The following is a 23,250-nucleotide window of genomic DNA, read 5'->3' as shown; positions in this document are numbered from 1 at the left end:
TGCAAAAGCTGTATAGCATCTTTAGTCATTGCCAGTCCATAAGGGCATATTGGAGATGATTATATCATAACCTTCTATTTGGAGTTTATACCTAAGTATGCCTCTCCCCCATCCATCTTAGCAAGGACAGTATGGGGGTCATTCTAACCCTGGCGGTAAAAACCGCCAGGGCGAATGACCGCGGTAGCACCGCCAACAGGCTGGCGGTGCACCGCTGGGCATTCTGACCGCGGCTGAACCGGGAGACCCGCCAGGAACAGGATGGCGGTAGGGGGTGTCAGAATCCCGAGGATTCTGCAGGGCAGCGGAAAGTCGGCAGTACACCGCCGACTTTCCGTTTCTGGCCGCGGCTGAACCTATGTGTGTGCATGCAAATGTGTTTGTGGCTGTGTGTGTGATTGGTGCGAAAAGGAGGGACCAAAGTTAAAATAGCAAGCGGCAGGATAGAGCTGGGAGCTATGTTTGGTTGGTAATGATGTCTCAAAAGAGTATCTTGCTTTCAGGACAAGTCATTTCCGCAGAGCGATGCGAGAGTGGGTACTTGCATGTGTGTGTGCGTTAGTGTGTGTGTTAATGTGTGTGCGTGCATGTGTGTGTGTGATGGTGCACATGTGAGGGACCAGAACTAAAATAACAGGGGCAGGATAGGGCTCGGAACTATGTTTGATTTTTAATGATAAAATATTAGAGGTGCTGGTTGGCAGGACGAGCCGCATCCAGAGTGCGAGAGTTTGAGCTTGTTGTGTGCATGAATGTGTGTGCGCGCGCGTGAAGGGGCGCAAAGGAGGGGACAGAACTAAAATAGCAGTAGGCAGGATAGGACTGGGAGCTATGTTTGTTGTTTACTAACGGCTCAGCCGAGGTTCTTGTTGGCAGGACAAGGCGCTTTCGCAGTGCGTTGCAAGAGTGACCCAGGGCTGTAATAATGGATTTACGCAACAGGTCGGGATTAAAGCTCTTCGGCGTTGTCTGGTGTCCTAGTTCTGCTACCGCAAGAAAGCGTTGCCAGGCAATGCAGATGCTTTGGCAGGATGTCTGTGTGCTCGGTACTTGCTGTATTGTGTCGGGCTTTCGGCGTCATGAGCTCCATTTACAAAACCCACAATAAATAAGACAGAGCCTTGAGAGGGAGGAGAAATGTTTCTGTTCAGATTGCCTGAAAATAGTTGGTAACCCAGCTGGAGACGCTAATTACACAACCAGAGGCAAATTGCTAGGCAGTCGAAATTATTTTTTAGAAGAGCGATGTTGAGTATATGGAGTGCTGATGAGTCACCACCTGGTTATTTGTGCTTTCAAGTCTGTCAGACAACACATACTTTTCTGGGACAGGTTTAGAGCTCAAACTTATTCTTTTTTAAAGATTTCTAAAGATCTTCTATGGCCACAGGTGTGTTAATCAACATAGGAGAGTTACCCTTTTCTTTTCTGTGCTATTTTATGTAGGCATTTAATGCATGTATTTCACACAGCACTCATTATTTACTAAATACCCCTCAGTGTACAATAGAGCATCTTAGTTAACAATGTATGCTTCGTAGTGCACAGTTTCAACACTTTATGCGGCACACTACACAGCAGAAACACGTATCCGTTTATGTACTATATGTATGTCACTGTTTAGCACCTAGATGATGAGACTTTAAATATGTACACCTTGCTGTAGTAACTCACATTCACAGGTTTCCCATTCAGAGAGCTCAGTACTTGGGTCCAGAAAAACCTCTTTGGAAAATAAATGGTACCAGACTTACTAACATTTCACACAACAAAGCACAGTGCCAAAAGGCAACTTGCAGTGCTGTGTTGCATGAAAGGGAGCCATCAGAAATGCACCATATTTACAAAGATATGGTGCATTCCTGCTGCCATCTTGTGATGGTGCACTGTGGGCTGCCTAGCGCCAATGCGGGCACCCTTGCATCATGGTACAAGGGTGCTTGCATTATGAGCGTGATTGTTTTTGTGCGGAAAGCATTTTCCACATTCTATGCGTGATGTGCACTGCATCACACATAGAAAAAGGAAGTATCAATGAGAAATAAATATATTTCTCCTCATTATGCGTAGGTCAGGGAGGTGCACCTTTTTGACACATTCCCAGATTCACAACTCCTTGTAAATCTGTGAATGTGCCAAAATCCATGGATGAACACGTGGGAATGCCTGCACTCCACCCACGGAACACCTCCCTGGTGCAAGGTAACGCAAGACAGTTAAATTAGGCCCGGTAGGAGTTCACGGAGTCCCACTCTGTGGAATTCCACAGAGTTGATTAAAAACTCTGTGTATTCCACGGAGGCGGAGTTCCGTGAGCCACAGAGTCCTGAATGAGCCCGAACTCGGAGGCGCTAAGCAGGGTGGGCCTAGATAGCCAGGCTCAAACTTGCTTAGTCCTTCCGAGATTGGGCACATTTAGAAGAGGGCCATAGGCAGTTAAAGCTGCAGTTTCAGGCCTCTTGTGCACTGGCCTGTCACGTGTACACTGCACAAGAGGCCTGAAACAGCAGATTTCTCTTGCTGCTTACAGCCCTGGCCTAAATTCAGGCCAGGTCTGTAGGCATCAAAAGCTGCCAGGCCTCTTGTGCGCCATCCTGCACTGCACACAGGAGAGGCTGGTGCACAAGAGGCCAAAGAATGGCAGCTTTAGCTGCCTACACCCTGGCCTTAATTCAGGTCAGTGATGTAGGCAGTGAAATCTGCTGTTTCAGGCCTCTTGTGCACAAACAAGGAGAAAAGAAATAAGGACTTACCTGGGTCCTCCAGGGGGTCCTCGTCATCATCCGCAGTGGCATGGCTCTCTGCCTCCCTTTGCCCCCTGTTCCTGAACTGCTGGCAGAGAGAGGGAGGCCTGGCCCTGGATCCATCGCTGGTGTGCACTGCAGCCCAGCTATGGGCTACACAGCGCAAGCGTAGACTGTTTGCACTTGTGCTGTGTAGACCAAAACTGGGCTGCAGTAGGCACCAGGTGAACTCCGCTCCTCTGGCAGGGATAGCAGAGTTTTTTCGTGAACGCCATGCTCCAAGCAGAGCGCAAAGTGCCAAAAACTCCATTAGCTCTGCCAGTGGAGCGGAGCTCCCCTCCCGCCCCTAAGCAAAATACGCTGCCTTGTGTTACCTTGGATCTATTGAAGCATGCAGAGTGGCACAGGGTGACTTTGCATGGCTTGGCAAATCCCAGTTAAGGGCTTGTGTTGCCTTGAGTGATGCAAGGGCAATGCGAAGGCTTAGTAAACCTGACCCCAAGTTTCAAGACAGGCACAGAGCTCAACAGTTCAGATCAATTCAGAGAAAAGGGCATGGTTTATCATTAAAACCAAAGCATTACATTTATCTTGAGAGAGGTCTAATTTATCTTTGTTCTATTTCCTTTCAAAGGATAATGAAGGATGTCATCAGGAAAATCCTGAGCCAAACATCCAGGATCTTTCCTTAACCAGTGTTCTGTGTCTCGACCTTCCCCCGTTTCCCCCCTGGTTCCTAATGAGCTATTTATCTCTTATAGTATTTCAGTTGGAATGGGTGGATGAGTGGGATTTTCGTTGGGTCCTAATTTGAAAGGCCCATCATCTTTCTCATATCCTGGCAGCTGGTATAGTCCATTTTCCCTTCTCTTTTAATTACCTAGACCTAACACATATCTAATGACCCCACCATAGGGAGCTGACAATGTTTCTTCACAAAGATTTAATTCTAGGGGTCATGGCTACTGTCCAAGGAAAATGGTCACCTAATCGGAGAGCTGTGCTGTGCTGTGCTGACGGACAAAAATGGTCCGCTCTAGTGATACACCACCTACACGGACACTTTAAACAGTGACTAGCATATAGGAACGTGTGGTGCTTTCAGCAACACACTTTTGGCAAAAAATACTTTGAGAGAAACACCTCTTATAATCAAGTGGTCCAGAAGCTGCCTCACAAGCCTGACCCTAAAATGGCTGACACCAGAACTCCACATGGAGGAATCTCTACTCAACTACCCCAGTGTCACTAACGACATCCTACCCCTAGAGGTTAGCACTTATTAGCACTAATCTACAACACTCTATAATGGTAGGAACCTATATTATATAAAGCTAAACTACCAACCTGAGCAAGTATGGCTCGGGCCCTCCCATTCTATGCCTGACTCTAAGATGGCCAACTCCTCTAAAACATGCTCCAAAACTTTCTTACTTCTAAACTACACGCATTGGAATCCTGTATTTCTCCACCTTAACAGCAACCCAAATTGCAGAGAGGAGTGGGCTGAGAATAATCACTTACACTCCAAAGTGCTGTACCTTTCTCTTCAACAATCTGTATTGTGGCACCATATAAAACTATTCATGTGTTACTAACCCAGGAAGGATACCGACTTTTGCACCTCATCCTACCTCTCAACATTCGGGGCCTCCGTCTAGCATCTCAATTACTAGCGAAATCCCACTAGGTGCACTCAATGCAAAGTATACAGTAAGGTCTGCTCTCAAAATGTCAGACTCCAAATTGCCTGACCCCAAAGAAGCGAGGTGAGGTCTGAAAGACACCAAATAAACACAAAAGAGACACAGGCAGGACCCCACGCCCCAGGCTCCCCCTATAAAATCTAAATCTGAGAACTCCACAACTCTAGACCTAGTTATGCAGAAGCTTGACATGCTGCACATGCCTGCTTAATCGACACAATCCATCACAGAAACTGTACAGAGTGATCTAGCATCTTTGAAATAATAAATGATACAACTGGGTGGCAGAGTCTCCCCGAGACTGGCTCGTATGAAAAGGAACATCACTGAACTCAAAGATAGAAATAGAATGGGCAACTTGCGCATTTTTGGACTTCCTGATGCGAGCGAAAACCATGTTCCTTCCTGTGCAACCTTCATTGAAAAATGGATCCCCGAGGTACTCAATATAAACTTAAACAAGGACTTTGAAATAGCCCAAGCGCACACAATGCCTACACATAAGCCCAAAAACAGCAAAGCTCAAAGAGCCCTCATTTTCAGACCGCTTCACTACTCACATACTGAAGCCATCCTCATGCAGATGAAGAAAATACAGAGAATTAAGTGGCAAGGGACCTCTTTTGGGATCTCTCATGATTACTCCAAAGACACTGTCAAGAAACGAAAGGCGTTCCTTTCCCAAAGGAAAACTCTGAAAGATCTGTCAATACAATTTTCGTTTATTGGTCCTGCATGAATAAAAACAACTTACTATTGTAAACCATTTTTTTTGAAGATCCAAAGGAACTGGACTCCTACGTTGCGGTATTCCAAGACCTGAAAATAACTTCTTAAAAACTCAGAAGGAATGGCTAACACTTAACACGTATCCTTCCTACTAACTTTCACTAACTTTCTACTCACTTGGTAATATATTATAATCAAGGCTGCCCACAAACGGCCTAAACCCAATTCACGTTCTTCCCAAAATGCTGCAGAACTCTGATCGACCCATGGGATCTGCACATGGGCGTACAAGCTCATTCTTCCATAAGAACCATAACAGGCCGAAATATTTGTTTGAGTTGCTTCCACTTCTTCAAACAGAGACAGAATAAATAAAGTGGTCAGCAACCTACAAAACATTAACTAAACTAACTAGCTAGCACCTACTAACCTACTAATAACCTAACAACCTACTGTTAACCCTAACCAATGGTAAGATTGCTATTCTCTTCAGTGACTGGTACTGTATTTCCATAATGACCTTCAACCTGCTCTAATTAATTTGGATGTTTTATAATTGTCTTCAACCCGATGACGGATTTATTGCAATGTTTCATCTTCTCACTTTCAACATAATTTAGATTTATCAAATATCAGATCTCATATTGACATTAATTATTACTGATACCAACATCACATTGATAATAATATCACACAAATCTAGTGCCATCCAATGGGTACTTAGCTGTTGTCCAATTGTTATAGAAACTGCACTTTGACCCACCGGGTGGACAATGCACAAATCACTACCTGCAATACAGTAACCTGGGGTCACTTGACAGACTCACTTTGATATGTGTTGAATCTATTTTGAGAATATGATATGCTGGCACTATGTGAGTATTTTGCTGGTACTAGGTTGATAATATGTTGGTTCTAGGTAGACACCTTAATGATAACTCGTTGAAACTCTGTTGGCTCTACGTTGACACTATGTTGATATTATATTAGCACTATAATGGCAGTAAGTGCAGAATATACTGCAAACTGTACATTGTACTCCATGATTATGAAATACATCGGGTACAATTTTTCACAACTCTAACTGTTGACATGAAAACTTAACTCTGTAGAAATAATGGCATACGTGTCACCAACCAACACCCATCCCACAAATAGCAACCTCACTCACTACAAGTATTACACTTTACAACTACTATGCCTGCAAATACATTAATATAAACAACAGCATACACATTATTATCGACTCCCAATAAATGGCACCTAACTCACTAGGCACCACTGTGGAATGAGCGCCAGGCACTCCAGGCCATCATACAATACAGGTAATACCATACTTAGACACTGCTTTGACTCTTAAAACACACCCCATTCTGTATAGATCGCTGCAAGACTGCACTCCGGACCTATGCTTGACCAGTTGTGTTCTCCATCACCTCTCCTCAGTTAGATTTTGTCGGATGCCTTGCCATGGTATCTAGATTCTCATTACAAATGTTTAATTCAATCACTACACTATCATTTACTTCTCCATTTTATTTTTACCTTTCATATCTTTCCTCCTACCCTGTACTGTGCTACTCTACTATATAATTTCCCTCCTCCCTACCCCTCCCCTTCCTCTCTCACCCATTTAGTTTCCCCGTCTGCCGATGCCATCCCTTTAAAACCATCCACCCACCCCCCAATCTACTCCCACCTCACCAGCAAACAAAAACTGGCATTTAGCTGGTTAGATCGACTAGAAGACTCACCTCCACCAGAAATGCAGAACATAAAAATACTCTCCTTTAATGTTAAGTGGCTCAGTCACCCAACCAAATGACAGAAAATCCCAGACTATACACACAAACTTAAGGGAGACCTCATTTTCTTTCAAGAAACCAAGGTGGCCATGAAAGAGGCGGTCCCCCTAAAAAAGCATGGGTTAGTGACTTATCATGCGTCCCAACCACAAACAGAAATAATGAGGCTTATCACCCTTATCACGAAAGCTTCTGGCCTCTTTATCCTGTCCTCAGAAGCAGACACCGAAGGCAGATGACTTACTAAATTACAGAGGGACAACACTGAAATTATCGTCATGAACATTTATGCCCTCAATAATGACAAACCTAACCTTCTGGATTAATCTCAATAAAAAACTCTCAACTTTCCCTCCCAACTGCAGAATGATTCTAGGAGGAGATTTCAATTTATCCTGGGACCACCCTTGACAGGAATTTTGCACGTCAATTGAAACCCAACAAATCCCATAAACAAATGCTAAACATGTGCACTCCATGTGTCTGCGTTGGATGCAGGATTTCATGTGTTGGATGCAAGATTGTTTTTATGCAGGAACGGGAATCTTCCTGCAAAAAAGAATCCCAAGAGGCATTTTCCTCCTTGCAGCACACATGGAAAAAGGGAAGAATGAGAAGAAATATATATATTTCTACTTGTTATGCCTCCACTGAGGAGGAGTAAGGTTTTGGCGCTTCCCCAGGTTTATGTGACTGTAAATCTGGGGCAGCGTCAAAATCCACGGGTGTTGCTTGGGAATCTTGCAAAGCGCTGCTTTGTCTTACTCCATATCCATGAGGCCATTCATAACCATGCAAGGTGGCTTTGCGTGGCCTCATATGCGAGGTCTCATAGATATGGTTGACAGGTTTGAGCCACTGGAGCATCACATAAAGTGAAACTCCGGACACACAAGACTCTCATAAATAAGCCCTAATGAGTTCAGTTGTTTTAATCTTATGTGATTGCCATCAGGGGAAAAAGGAAAGAACAGGTCCTACTTCAAAAAATTGGTATTTAGGGTAGGAAGGTAAATGAAAATCGACCAGATCTCCCAAATGCAGATGGAGATGGGGAACAAAAATATATTTTCCATATCACTTTTAAAAACTCAAAGAACACTGGGGGTGAATTAAATGTTGTTTTGGAAAGAGATGCATTTTTGCAGGGGCTCAAGGAAAGAGTGAAAACGTCACTATTTGACCTGATTTTATTCAATTATTTAGGTGTACTAGTAATTCTCAAGTTCAAGAAAAAATACTTGATAGTAACCCTTGTCTCAAAGATGCAATTGAAATCACCCAGAGCATAGAACATACTGCAGTTTGTGTAGAAGAAATGAAAAGTTCTGTTGAACATCCTTTTTGAGAAGTTAAGGAAGGGATATAGAATGAGGGAAGTAACAGTGGGTAAACCAAAGCATACTAATGAATGCTCTAAAATGAAATGTTTCAGATGTGGCAGTATGAATCAATTAGCTATTCATAATTCATGCTTAACTAAGAATAGTGCTTTTATGAAAGACTTAAAATTGAGATTGTAAAGAGTCCTACAGTAGACCAGTAAATATGGTTAGAGTTGGAAAAAATAATCATTAACTATGTTTCCATGCAGATGATGATTGTGATAATGTACAACTTCCAAGATGTGTAATTCATAGATCTAACCATATTGTCAAAGGTCTAGCTGACTCGTGTTTCTCTCATAACATTTATTGACTATGTTTTACAGAGACATTGAGTGATGTCGATTATGAACTGTCTGAATCTGACACACTTCCATAGGTGTACTATAAAGATCCTTTTGCTTTAGTAGTAATGACTACAATGCGTACCAAAATATCTTTAGGTGATGAAAATATTTGTGCTGGATTCCCAGAAGTGTTTCCAGACATATTAGGTCCTCTAACAAATGTCCTGCTTAAGATAAAATCAAGATAGTGCCACTCCTGTTATACACAAAGTGTGCCAATAACAAATTTGATGACAACATCTTTAGAAGAAGATTTAAACACATGTTAAAGAGTAGTTATAGTGTCAACTGAGTCTTATAGTCTGCAAGACTAGCCTCTGACTCTGTGTAGATTTGAGGGATTTAAAGACATATTTGTGAGTCAATTACAATGTTCTTATGGAGATATTCTTAGATTAGTAGGGAACACAAGATTCTTAAGTGTAATCAATCTGCTGGCAGCTTATCACTGAGTCGAACTCCACCCAGACCGCAGACCCCTTACCTCTTTAATTGTTCCCTTGATGGCATAATAGTCAGCCTTTTGACATAGCCTCCAATGCAGCATTGTAGGAAGTTGGCTCTGTATGTGCTATTTCAAAGTAAGGAATAGCATGCACAGAGTCCAAGGGTTCCCCTTAGAGGTAAAATAGTGGTAAAAAGAGATAATACTAATGCTCTATTTTGTGGTAGTGTGGTCGAGCAGTAGGCTTATCCAAGGAGTAGTGTTAAGCATTTGTTGTACATACACATAGACAATAAATGAGGTACACACACTCAGAGACAAATCCAGCCAATAGGTTTTTATATAGAAAAATATCTTTTCTTAGTTTATTTTAAGAACCACAGGTTCAAATTCTACATGTAATATCTCATTCGAAAGGTATTGCAGGTAAGTACTTTAGGAACTTCAAATCATCAAAATTGCATGTATACTTTTCAAGTTATTCACAAATAGCTGTTTTAAAAGTGGACACAGCGCAATTTTCACAGTTCCTAGGGGAGGTAAGTATTTGTTAGGTTAACCAGGTAAGTAAGACACTTACAGGGCTCAGTTCTTGGTCCAAGGTAGCCCACCGTTGGGGGTTCAGAGCAACCCCAAAGTCACCACACCAGCAGCTCAGGGCCGGTCAGGTGCAGAGTTCAAAGTGGTGCCCAAAACACATAGGCTAGAATGGAGAGAAGGGGGTGCCCCGGTTCCGGTCTGCTTGCAGGTAAGTACCCGCGTCTTCGGAGGGCAGACCAGGGGCGTTTTGTAGGGCACCGGGGGGGACACAAGTCCACACAGAAATTTCACCCTCAGCGGCGCGGGGGCGGCCGGGTGCAGTGTAGAAACAAGCGTCGGGTTCGCAATGTTAGTCTATGAGAGATCTCGGGATCTCTTCAGCGCTGCAGGCAGGCAAGGGGGGGATTCCTCGGGGAAACCTCCACTTGGGCAAGGGAGAGGGACTCCTGGGGGTCACTTCTCCAGTGAAAGTCCGGTCCTTCAGGTCCTGGGGGCTGCGGGTGCAGGGTCTCTCCCAGGCGTCGGGACTTTAGGTTCAAAGAGTCGCGGTCAGGGGAAGCCTCGGGATTCCCTCTGCAGGTGGCGCTGTGGGGGCTCAGGGGGGACAGGTTTTGGTACTCACAGTATCAGAGTAGTCCTGGGGTCCCTCCTGAGGTGTTGGATCGCCACCAGCCGAGTCGGGGTCGCCGGGTGCAGTGTTGCAAGTCTCACGCTTCTTGCGGGGAGCTTGCAGGGTTCTTTAAAGCTGCTGGAAACAAAGTTGCAGCTTTTCTTGGAGCAGGTCCGCTGTCCTCGGGAGTTTCTTGTCTTTTCGAAGCAGGGGCAGTCCTCAGAGGATGTCGAGGTCGCTGGTCCCTTTGGAAGGCGTCGCTGGAGCAGGATCTTTGGAAGGCAGGAGACAGGCCGGTGAGTTTCTGGAGCCAAGGCAGTTGTCGTCTTCTGGTCTTCCTCTGCAGGGGTTTTCAGCTAGGCAGTCCTTCTTCTTGTAGTTGCAGGAATCTAATTTTCTAGGGTTCAGGGTAGCCCTTAAATACTAAATTTAAGGGCGTGTTTAGGTCTGGGGGGTTAGTAGCCAATGGCTACTAGCCCTGAGGGTGGGTACACCCTCTTTGTGCCTCCTCCCAAGGGGAGGGGGTCACAATCCTAACCCTATTGGGGGAATCCTCCATCTGCAAGATGGAGGATTTCTAAAAGTTAGAGTCACCTCAGCTCAGGACACCTTAGGGGCTGTCCTGACTGGCCAGTGACTCCTCCTTGTTTTTCTCATTATTTTCTCCGGCCTTGCCGCCAAAAGTGGGGCCTGGCCGGAGGGGGCGGGCAACTCCACTAGCTGGAGTGTCCTGCTGGGTTGGCACAAAGGAGGTGAGCCTTTGAGGCTCACCGCCAGGTGTGACAATTCCTGCCTGGGGGAGGTGTTAGCATCTCCACCCAGTGCAGGCTTTGTTACTGGCCTCAGAGTGACAAAGGCACTCTCCCCATGGGGCCAGCAACATGTCTCGGTTTGTGGCAGGCTGCTAAAACTAGTCAGCCTACACAGATAGTCGGTTAAGTTTCAGGGGGCACCTCTAAGGTGCCCTCTGGGGTGTATTTTACAATAAAATGTACACTGGCATCAGTGTGCATTTATTGTGCTGAGAAGTTTGATACCAAACTTCCCAGTTTTCAGTGTAGCCATTATGGTGCTGTGGAGTTCGTGTTTGACAAACTCCCAGACCATATACTCTTATGGCTACCCTGCACTTACAATGTCTAAGGTTTTGTTTAGACACTGTAGGGGTACCATGCTCATGCACTGGTACCCTCACCTACTTCTGTTTGGTCATCCTGTAAGGGGACCACTTGCCCTTGTTAAAGAAGGCTGGGAGAGACCTCTCCATGAGCCTAAACAGGACATAGTGGACTATGTACTTGGCCTTCGCTCTAGAATGGCAGAGTACATGGAAAAGGCAACCAAAAACCTTGAGGCCAGCCAACAGCTCCAGAAGTTTTGGTATGACCAAAAGGCTGCACTGGTTGAGTTCCAACCAGGGCAGAAAGTCTGGGTTCTGGAGCCTGTGGCTCCCAGGGCACTCCAGGACAAATGGAGTGGCCCTTACCCAGTACTAGAAAGGAAGAGTCAGGTCACCTACCTGGTGGACCTGGGCACAAGCAGGAGCCCCAAGAGGGTGATCCATGTAAACCGCCTTAAGCTCTTCCACGACAGGGCTGATGTCAATCTGTTGATGGTAACAGATGAGGATCAGGAGGCAGAGAGTGAACCTCTCCCTGATCTTCTGTCATCAGACCCAAAAGATGGCACAGTAGATGGAGTGATCTACTCAGACACCCTCTCTGGCCAACAGCAAGCTGATTGTAGGAGAGTCCTACAACAGTTTCCTGAACTCTTCTCCTTAACCCCTGGTCAGACACACCTGTGTACCCATGATGTGGACACAGGAGACAGCATGCCTGTCAAGAACAAAATCTTTAGACAATCTGACCATGTTAAAGAAAGCATCAAGGTGGAAGTCCACAAGATGCTGGAATTGGGAGTAATTGAGCGCTCTGACAGCCCCTGGGCTAGCCCAGTGGTCTTAGTCCCCAAACCTCACACCAAAGATGGAAAGAAAGAGATGAGGTTTTGTGTGGACTACAGAGGGCTCAATTCTGTCACCAAGACAGATGCCCATCCAATTCCAAGAGCTGATGAGCTCATTGATAAATTAGGTGCTGCCAAATTTCTAAGTACCTTTGACTTGGTTCTCTCATCACCCTTCCCCTGGGGAGTCTTTGTGACCCCTTTCTTTTGGTCACCCCCTGTTGAAGTCTTGGACACCCTTGTCTTGACCCAATGGTCCGCCTTCTTTCCCAATTCTTGGGGAGAAATTGGTCCTAGGTCTACCAGATGCTGATGCAGTTTATCATTGAAACAATTACTTAACAGGTGTTCTTTCACAAATAAATTGTACAGCCCATCATAATTACTTACACCACTGCCTTGAATCCAACCATCTAGTGTTTTCACTGAGTAGTCTACAAAGTCAACCCAGGTCTGGCTCGAGGATTTTTGAGCCCCCCTGAATCTAATCCTATACTCCTCAGTGGAGAATCCAAAGCCCTCAATCAGGGTACCCTTCATGAGGTCATAAGATTCTGCATCTTGTCCAGAGAGTGTGAGGAGTCTGAAGGACCGGACTTTCACTGGAGAAGTGACCCCCAGGAGTCCCTCTCCCTTGCCCAAGTGGAGGTTTCCCCGAGGAATCCCCCCCTTGCCTGCCTGCAGCGCTGAAGAGATCCCGAGATCTCTCATAGACTAACATTGCGAACCCGACGCTTGTTTCTACACTGCACCCGGCCGCCCCCGCGCCGCTGAGGGTGAAATTTCTGTGTGGACTTGTGTCCCCCCCGGTGCCCTACAAAACGCCCCTGGTCTGCCCTCCGAAGACGCGGGTACTTACCTGCAAGCAGACCGGAACCGGGGCACCCCCTTCTCTCCATTCTAGCCTATGTGTTTTGGGCACCACTTTGAACTCTGCACCTGACCGGCCCTGAGCTGCTGGTGTGGTGACTTTGGGGTTGCTCTGAACCCCCAACGGTGGGCTACCTTGGACCAAGAACTGAGCCCTGTAAGTGTCTTACTTACCTGGTTAACCTAACAAATACTTACCTCCCCTAGGAACTGTGAAAATTGCGCTGTGTCCACTTTTAAAACAGCTATTTGTGAATAACTTGAAAAGTATACATGCAATTTTGATGATTTGAAGTTCCTAAAGTACTTACCTGCAATACCTTTCGAATGAGATATTACATGTAGAATTTGAACCTGTGGTTCTTAAAATAAACTAAGAAAAGATATTTTTCTATATAAAAACCTATTGGCTGGATTTGTCTCTGAGTGTGTGTACCTCATTTATTGTCTATGTGTATGTACAACAAATGCTTAACACTACTCCTTGGATAAGCCTACTGCTCGACCACACTACCACAAAATAGAGCATTAGTATTATCTATTTTTACCACTATTTTACCTCTAAGGGGAACCCTTGGACTCTGTGCATGCTATTCCTTACTTTGAAATAGCACATACAGAGCCAACTTCCTACAAGCATTTTTCCCCGTTTCAGAATTCACTGAAGGACTTACCTTGCATTACTTTTTCGAAGGTGATATTTTGGTCAAGGTGCCAATGTTTCTGACCAAAACTGTACTCTGAGAAAAATCCTTGAAGGTGAAGGGTTGCAGGACTAATTGAAAAGAGAAACATATGCCAAACAGGACTGGGATCTGTTACATAGCCCAAAATTTTTCTAAGGATAGGGTTAACCTACGTATAGCTTGGTGAAACAGTAAAAGAAACCCCAGCCACAGAGAGCAACAATAAATTAAAATACTACTTAGGGCATGACGAATAGTACTCAAAATGTTGCAAGTATTTTGTCTACAACAGAGAATTGTGATACCATTCATATTCAGGCTCTTAACAGGTTCAGAGAAAAATTATCTGTGGTGGATCACAATGCTATGTATGCTATTGGTTATTCACCATTTTAAAGTCTACCTACGGGGTTGCTATTTTACTTTAAACTGATCATGAGACATTAGTCCACGCTTTCACCATAAACCTTTTAGAGCAGTAAGCACCTAGGGTTGCTAGATGGTCACTGGAATTAGGTTACAAGTTTACTATTAAATACCTCCCTGGTTTGAGCAATGTTTAAGTCAACTATTTGTCCCATGTGCCATTGGACATTCATTTGGAATAAGGCAACCATGTGGAGGATGTAGTATTATCAATTGCTTTAAATAGTATTGAGCAGGAAGAGTGAGTGGCAATGGAAGAGGACTATATAATGAGTAGTAAAGATGTAAAGGGGTTTGTATTTCTGGGAGGGTGTGGAAAACATGTTTTTAATGAAACCCTGTGAACATATTGAGAGGTGGGAGATTCACTCTGTGTTCTGGATGTGAAGTTGATAATAGATACCATGTAGTATTTCCAACCTCCTTAAACAAAGGAATTACTGGCCTTGCTGGGTAGAAGTTTAACAGCAACAGTTGCTGGTGGACAGGTCAATATTCTAAGGTAGACCACAAGCCATGTCACTGTGCCGGTGTGTCTCTATTGATAAAGTCATAAGTAAACTACCTTTGAGTCCAGGGAAAACCCATAGACTGCGATGCAAGCTTGCTTTGTACATTACAGAAACAACAAGAGTGTTAGATATTGATGAGAGATTCATTTTGGTTTAAATCAATTACCACACTCAAAGGGCTGTAGCAAGAGTGGTGAACCAAATCATCACTCAGAATCTTGTTGAGTTTTTGAGAGACACGCTTATGTAAGGAACGTACCTGAGATATTAATGCCTGACAATGCTGTGAAACTCATGTCTGAGTGTATGGAAATATTTCTACAGATGTACATTGCACATTCTAGAACCATACTTTATTGCCTGAGAGCCGATAGCCTGTGGAAAGGATGGACCACTTGATAGAAGATGGTCTGTGACTAATGGTGGTGTGAGGCATTCCAAGCGCGGTGGATCTTCAAAAAATATAAGGACATATCACACTACTCAGCACTGGTAAACAGGTGTATCCCTTTTTGTTTCTTTGAAAGTATAAAAAAATCAGAATCATGATTATGTCAAAATCAATTTAAGCATGTGAAGAGAGGTACCATAATGGACAGCATATGCATGTCTGCCAAAATAGGTAAAAAGTCCTATATTGCTATCAAGAAGATGTGAGAAACATGACATGACATGCTTTTTTTTAAACCGAATCATCAGGCAATACAGTACCCATATATGTATAGACAAGGAAAATCTCTACGACAGGATTTAATGTTGTTGAACTTGAGTGTTGTCAAACATGGAGCATGAATAGGGTTTGCTCAGGTATGGTCTATGTCAAGTTCAAATTTACCACACTGGGGTACACTAGATATTCAAGGGGATGCAACTGTAGTTATTCAAGGAAAACACAACCACCATATTGGCAGAAAGTCTTCATGAAGCAATTGCTGAATTGATCATACTTTTGAATGTTTTTTTTTTTTATGACTTACATTGTCATCCTTTTTCAGGATCAGATTCTCCAATGAGTGTTTATATCTACACAAATAATTCTCTATCACTTCATACTTTCCTTCTTTTCTTATGGGGAAATATGTGTTACAAAGTAGTTAATAGTGTAACATAATATTGTGTGCAAGGCTTGTTTGCTTGGTATGTTTCTCCTCCCTACCTCCCCTTTTCCTTCCCATGGTCCTACCCATCTGTCACCTTACACCTTAGAACGGTGAAAGAAAGCTGAGAGTGTTGCTTCATGATGGCAATCAGTTACTTTGAAACTGTGATTTTACGGTCTTAGTGATGTGGTTCACCTACATCACATAAACAATTTGACTTCTTAACGGAAAATGAGTAAAAAAGGTTAGGTTTGTGAAAATCAGATTTTGCACATTCCTACAATTTGTGCAAAACTGTAAATGAGCACCTGGGGAAAGGGAAGCAATGACTTGTGGATAGGAAAAGAAAGAATGGAAACAAAAGAAAGACTTGATGTCAGCACAATGGAAAAGAAAAGATGGATGCAAAGTAAAGAGAGCAAATGTTCATACTCTTCTAAATCTGATCACACATATTTTTATCATTTTATTTATTTTTGTAGTGATTTATAAAGGGCAATAGTCATTGGAATGGCCACATCAAGGTGTAACAATGTATTTAAAGTGTGTGTACATATATATATATATAGTCAGTAAAAACAAACATTAAAGTAATGTTATAGTTAGTTATAGTTAGATTAATTTCTTACTGACAACATTAACATTTTAAAGCAGCAGTTATAGTTAGCAGCAGTAACTATAACTTGTACCCCCACCATCCGCTGCTTATGACCACACATATGACATCACTCATGACATGTTGTATGACATCATTTATGACATCACTGATGATAGTTCAATCTCTTCTCTGTGTTTCTATGAGGCTGAGGATTCTCACTTAATATGTTTCACTTGACATTTTTGTGATCTTGCAGTAGTATCTTGTTCTACATCTGCTAAAGCAATCTCATGTTGCAAGGATTGATCATCGCCGCTGACTTCACTAGTCCTTGAAAAACTAGTTTAACTCTTCATTTCAATTTTTTCTCACTCATTCTTCTACTCTCGTAATATACAATGGGTCTTTCTTAAGCCATTTCACGTTTATATTAACAATTCTTTGTATACTACAATTTATGCTTGCTACTGTGTCCTACTTCAACATCAGTTGCTTCTTGTGTCACATATTGTAAATTAGGTTCCGTGTGGCAAACGTTTTTCTGCCATAAGAAAATTTTACATACTTGAATATTCATTCTTTTTCGCAGGGAAGAATTCTGTGAAATTTTTCGTGCAAAAGAAAAAACAACAGGAAAGGTCTTCACCTGCAAGAAGTTTTTGAAACGAGATGGCAGAAAAGTGCGGAAGGCAGCCAAGAACGAGATTATCATTTTAAAGATGTAAGTGGATTTACAGATGATGTTTTGAATGGCAGTGTGCTGTGTCAGTTATGATACTACAAATGCCTTCATCAATATATTCATTAAATTAATGTGTTTTTACACCAGATACCCTAAATAGCATTTATATAGAGTACTATTTGGTATGTGAAATAATTGTTTCTATCCTAGACAATGTAGGCACAGGGAGTATAAATAAAATAACCGACATGGAACGTGTGGCTGGTGCAGCACACAAAATGAATGGCTAGGCAGACATTTCTTTACTCAGGTACACTGGAGCCCTAGATGTGGGAAGTTTTCTTATGTAAGTTATTACGTAGGTTGGAGCGCCAAGCCTCTGATGAGAGCTTCATCGCAGATTTTCAGGTTATCCATATGGAATAAAGTTACATTCACTTAATTTACAGGTAATTCCTTCACTTTTCTTTGGTTATTCTAAAGATTAGTTAAGGTACCAATTTGTGTGGAAAAATGTTGAACATTCCTTTACAAGACTGTGTTAGATTTACAAGCCATCTAGAGCAAGAATCATTTCAGACTTACCCTGGCCTTTGGGCTCAGGGTGCCCCACATCCCAAGAGCCACACTTCACAAAACAGCTGCCTGATACTGAAGGACATATGATGGACTGTGAGAGTGTCACAATCCTTACTGATAGATCTGCGCGTGTGGGACTGGGAGTCTCCAAGTCGAAGCTTTCTGTCCCATGTGGGGTTACTCAGGGTTCATTCCTAAGTTACTAATTACAGCATTTTACCTTCTTTATGGAACTGCATCCTCATTAGGGGACTTGGAAATGGGTGGTGAGACCCCATTCCAACATTGGGATGGCAACCGTCAATTTTTCTAAACATGACCTCTGTTTGCTATTCATGGTCTTCACTGCCTTCACTTCCTTTATCAACATATTTCGCGTCACTCGGAGTGTTAGCACAGGTGGACCAGTCTTTGAGTCTCATGCTACATAATGCACAACATTTAAACGTCATGTTGCAAAACTCCCACAATCAGATCACTATCAATTTTACTATCATAATACATCATAATAACCTGTTTCCAGCTAGTTTATGTCACAGTTTTTTCTATACAAAGCACTGTAAATAACAGGAGTTACTATCACCATTGACTATGGTTCTAAATTTTTTGATCTTGCGAGCATGAAAGGAAGTGCTCTCCTTTCTGAGATCTGAAATTGTGATAGCTGAAAAAAACTAAGATGTCAGCAGAGATTGAGTAAGTGACTGACACATCTTACTGCAGCAGGTCAAGCTCTAAATTCGCTACTAAGAAATCCATTCCATCATCAACCTATGGTTGTCTCCCTATCGATTGACATTAACGTTTGTGTTCTCTTACTTTCGGTGTCCAATTTGTCTACTTTCAATTAGCCTTTCATGTTGTTGTAAATTTGGTGGTGATGGATTCTAAATAAATTGTTTACATCAATCTATATTCGCTATGCTATGACTTTCCTGGCATTACAGTTTTCGGTTTGGGCTGATTTGTAGCATGTTTTAAGCTCTTACCTGAGAACCGCGTGTATCCTCAGTGAAAAGGTACCAGGATATTATGATCCAAATACCATCTGACCAAAATATAATCTCCTAAAAATCATGTGCAAAAATATCGCTCCATTAGATTGTATATTAGAAAAACGTCACCAAAGAGACCACTCATTTTAGGCCACAATATTTATGTCAGATGATATTTCAGTGTTTAATATTCTGAAATACACTCTGTTCATGATCAAGATTAACTCCGTGTAAACGATGGATAATGCTTTATTCTAGATAGTTCTTGTTTCATTCATTCCCCTAATTCGACAGCACTATTGAGTATTTCCCTGCTGCAATTATTTGTTCTGCATTTGACCAAGTATCTTTTCCAACTAGTTACAGCTCTTTAGCCTACTCTTTCACTGTCCAGGCTCTCACTTATGCACAAATGTAGTCTGGTATACCATTTTGGTTGAATCTTATTATGCCCAGGTTATCCGATTTTCTTCTTTCTTTGTTTACTGCTATAGTTTTGTATTTCTTAACCAATGTGCTAATTTGTAATATATATCAGACTTTATTTAGAACCTATATTGCACAGCATTTAATCACTCCTCTACGTTAGCACGTTTGATATATATATATATATATATATATATATATATATATATATATATATATATATATATATATATATATTTTTTTTTTTTTAAATAAAACCCAAAACAAACAACAAACCCTTGTCAGTAATATAGGGTAGCCACTAGCCCTACAAGGCCGCATGAGATGCCCGGTTATGGCAGATGACATTCCAGTACATGGCACAGACCTTTTACCAATACCAGAAAACTGTAGAAACGTTCCTCAAACACCCTCCTGGAAAAATCCATCAAGTCAACCAAAAGTGAGAAAACAAGTGGTGCTGAAGGAAAGGAGATGGACAAGAGGGAGGAGGAAGACCAAAAGAAGGAGGAAGACCAGAAGAATGTGCGATGGAGAGAGTGGGAATAGTGAGGTGCGAGAGAAGGCATTGAAAGAATGAGTGGCAGGTGGGACAGACTGAAGGGGGGATGCAAAAGGGGTTTGGTTAGGCGAGGATTTAGGTGCAAATGCAAGGGCTGGAAGAAAGCAAAATTAAGGCAGAGAAGGGAAAGTAAGGGTACGAGTAGTCTTGGGTCCGATTGTGTACACTGTGACGAGGGACAAGTGAGGCTGGGAGGGAGGAAAGGGTAAGGCAGGAGAGCGATCAGACGTTGAGGGAATGAGCAGGGGCCAAATACAAGTATAGGCTTGGTAGGGCAAGATAGGTGGGCAAGGAACAGCTGGGCAAGGAAGGAGATGTGCAGAGAATGGAAAGCAAGGAGGGAGAGTGATATGAGGATGACAGGGGAGGTGTCTTGAAAGAGAGGGTGCAGGAGGGAGAATGATGCCTAGGGGGAGGGTTGTAAGAGTGAAAAAAGAGGAGGGCAAGAGGATGACTGTGAGGGAGCGATAGCTCCGTTGATTAGACGTCAGGTATGTTTTAAGTCTAAATTTCAGCAGAGCTGTAACAGCCTTTCAGTGGTCTGAGGTTGATAAAATGAGTATGAGACAGGGTTGAGGAGAGAGACAAAAGGCGAGAGATGGTGTGGGTAGAAATGGGCCCCGAGATACATCACGAGGGCATTTGGTCTGGGTCTCACCTCGACCCTCGGATTTAGACCCATGCTAATTTTTTGACAATTTCACAAAGCTGTATTTATGGCTAGTGGCTCAAAAGCTAGAAGTGTTCTAGTCCTCACTGCATCTCTGAGAGGGCCTCAAAAGTGGACAGATGAGAGCAAAGGAGTGATAAAACATTGATAGGAGGATGGGTTGCAATAGCAAAGGGCAGAGTAATGTGCGCAAGAAAGCAGAGTAGAAAGGAGAGAGAGCACAGCAGTGCTAGACCAACTGGGGTACCAAAAGGATGGAAGGGACAGGAGGGGGCAGCAAATCAACATGAGCGTGGCCAACACTAGCAATGAAAGTGGCAGCAGACGAAATGGAAGTATGTCAACTAAGGTGAGAGTCAGCAAGGGCTTCCTTGTAAAACTTTTTGGCACAAATGATCTTTTTTTTTTTTTTTTTTAATTAACACAGACCACAACACATTTGGGCATGCACATGATCAAGAGTTTGAAGGGCATTCAAAGCAGATCGTGTCCCACCACTTCTTCAGGACTTCCACACTTTACAGGAGTATGGAAGAAAAATACCTTGCGCCTTCAGAGGTGCCCTGGTATATATCCTACTGTGTCCAAGCCTTAGACATTATTTATTACAAGGGACTCAATGTAAAGACCAACGTAAACAAAGTTGGAGCGGCCTTCCACTGTGTTAACACGTGCCTGATCTGCCTAACTCTCTGAGGAGCAAGGGTTACCACCTTTCTCAGAAAACAATACCAGCCCATTTTGATACGTTTTAGTATTCTGGAAGGGCCAATAGATAGTAGATAAAATAAAATCTGTGAAAAATTGTCAATATTCCTTTGTACCATTGCAATTATCTTCGTATTTGCTCTAATAATCGCTGGGAATTACTTAAACAGCTCACAAATCCTTATTTAACCAAATCATTTGTATTATTTTTCAGAACCCATACAGGCAACACATGGAATCTACCAAATATACATTATTATTTAAATCAATACTTTCTTCTTCTGAATCTCAAGCTCAAATCTCACCCTGCTCCACAGAAAAACTACCCTCACCAAAAAAAGCTCTTCCCACTTCCCCAGATCTAGGTACACCCTAATCAAATCTAATTTTACACCTTAGTCATGCTCTGTTTCATGAGGATACAATATAATCTCCATCCATCATATCTCTTTGTATGTCCATAAGAATAGCTGGTTGGTAAGAGAATAGAAGTGCTCATAATCTTGGTGAGTACGAACAGATCGAATGCCTTTTGGCAGATACATAATCATAGGTTCTCACTGATCCTCAAATGCCATATTTAGACTAGTCAGTTCCCCATTAGACTTTCAATAGCCATCCAATATCATAGCTTTATGTACCAATGTGTTAGTGGAGGTGTTTCCTTTTTCTTCTAGTATGAGATTAATGTTGTTTTGACCACTTCCAAAAAGCTCTAAATGATTAAGCAATCCTGGATCTACAAAATCAAAATCATGGGGTAATGGGTATCCTAAAATTAGTTTCATGGATGCTAGCATCTAAGCTCAGGACATTCTAATGTGAGGATAGTACACCCATAAGTGATAAATCTCACAGCCCCTCTAACATAACCCACTTTTGTGTGAGTACAGTTTACATATCCTTGTCAGGAGCAGGTACTTGTTGAATATAGTGTGCTTCTCTGCCTGTGATACTATGCACTCGTGGAAATATCAATCAAGATACATTTCCCCTGTGTACCACCTATCTCTTTCCCGCCGACCAGTTCCCAGTGTTTTTGTTATTAGGAGAGATGAATTCAAGGTCTAATTATAGATTATAGAGATTGGACATCACAGCCTTTGTCCCTCTTCTTGTTGTTACAAACCTGTCTATCTCGGTTATCTGTCTGTTTGATTTCCGGGTTCATTACCCAATGCCTATCTGGGTATTATGAATTTCTCCTTTACCTCTAGTCGAAAGGCAGGTTTACATCCTTCGTTTGTTTTGATTTTGCTTTTATTGAACATGCCTGTAGCAGTCAGACATTCTCCTTCCTTCCTTTAATCATGTGGTCCTACATTGAGTGCAGCTTTGGATGCAGGGTTGTGCTGAACTGGCTTATGTGGTGACAGACAAGTTGTGTGATCTATGTGTTTTGCCACTTCATCACAGACATAAAGGGTAGTGATGGTTGGGGTTCTGGTGTAGGCATTTGGAGGTCTACATTTACTTTTTAAGCAATTTCTTCATTTGTTTCTTGTTTGAGGTTTATGGTTCATAAATGAAAAAAATACCGAAAGTGAATGATTTTCCAAATAATTTTACGTCTGGATGTAAAATACGGAGTAGGAGACAACCCTGCTCTGAACAATGACTTGTTCACTAGTTAAGAGATAAGCAGTTCTCTCACTGGGTGATAAGAAGTTACTTCTTGTGCAGTTATGACACGTCGTGGCCGCTAGTTTGCATTTTGAGAAACAACAGACTTTTCTCCTCACTTCAGCTCAAACGATTCATAAATAATCTTAGCAATTTGTCAAATGTTTTCTTTTTTCCCTTGACTCCACTCCTCGGAATAAATGCCATTAGTCTGATTAACAAGATTTCATCAACCTAAAATGTTAGAGTAACGTTGTAGATAAAACATATTTACAAGACAAACAGGCACTTTGCCCAGCTACAAGAAATTAAATACCCCGAGGAAAGTAGTAAGAATCAAATGCAATTAAACATTCACCTAAAAGGGAAATACTTAGAAACCACATAATAACGTTCTCCTCTTAGAAGAATGTACGCCGGTAAAACGTGTTATATAAAAAACAAGTTATTTTAACCATATATACTTCATTGAGTAAATCTGCTAATCTGCCATCCTGCAATACCAAAGTCTTTTACAGGACCTGAATGTAACTA

General features: G+C 42.5%; 1 protein-coding gene across 3 annotated transcripts in view; it reads left to right on the top strand.

The window, feature by feature from the left end:
- The window catches only part of CAMKV (CaM kinase like vesicle associated), a 483,421-nt gene that overhangs the window by 315,846 nt on the left and 144,325 nt on the right, over positions 1 to 23,250 (top strand). For all 3 annotated transcript variants that reach the window (XM_069206828.1, XM_069206830.1, XM_069206829.1), the window contains one exon: positions 17,061 to 17,192. In XM_069206828.1, the coding sequence (XP_069062929.1) occupies positions 17,061 to 17,192 (132 nt within the window). The remainder of the gene's footprint in view (positions 1 to 17,060; positions 17,193 to 23,250) is intronic.

Source organism: Pleurodeles waltl, chromosome 9 (assembly GCF_031143425.1).
Source record: "Pleurodeles waltl isolate 20211129_DDA chromosome 9, aPleWal1.hap1.20221129, whole genome shotgun sequence".
Classification (NCBI taxonomy): Eukaryota; Metazoa; Chordata; class Amphibia; order Caudata; family Salamandridae; genus Pleurodeles; species Pleurodeles waltl.
Note: the sequence above shows the minus strand (reverse complement) of the source record. Positions and strands in the feature narration are given on the sequence as shown.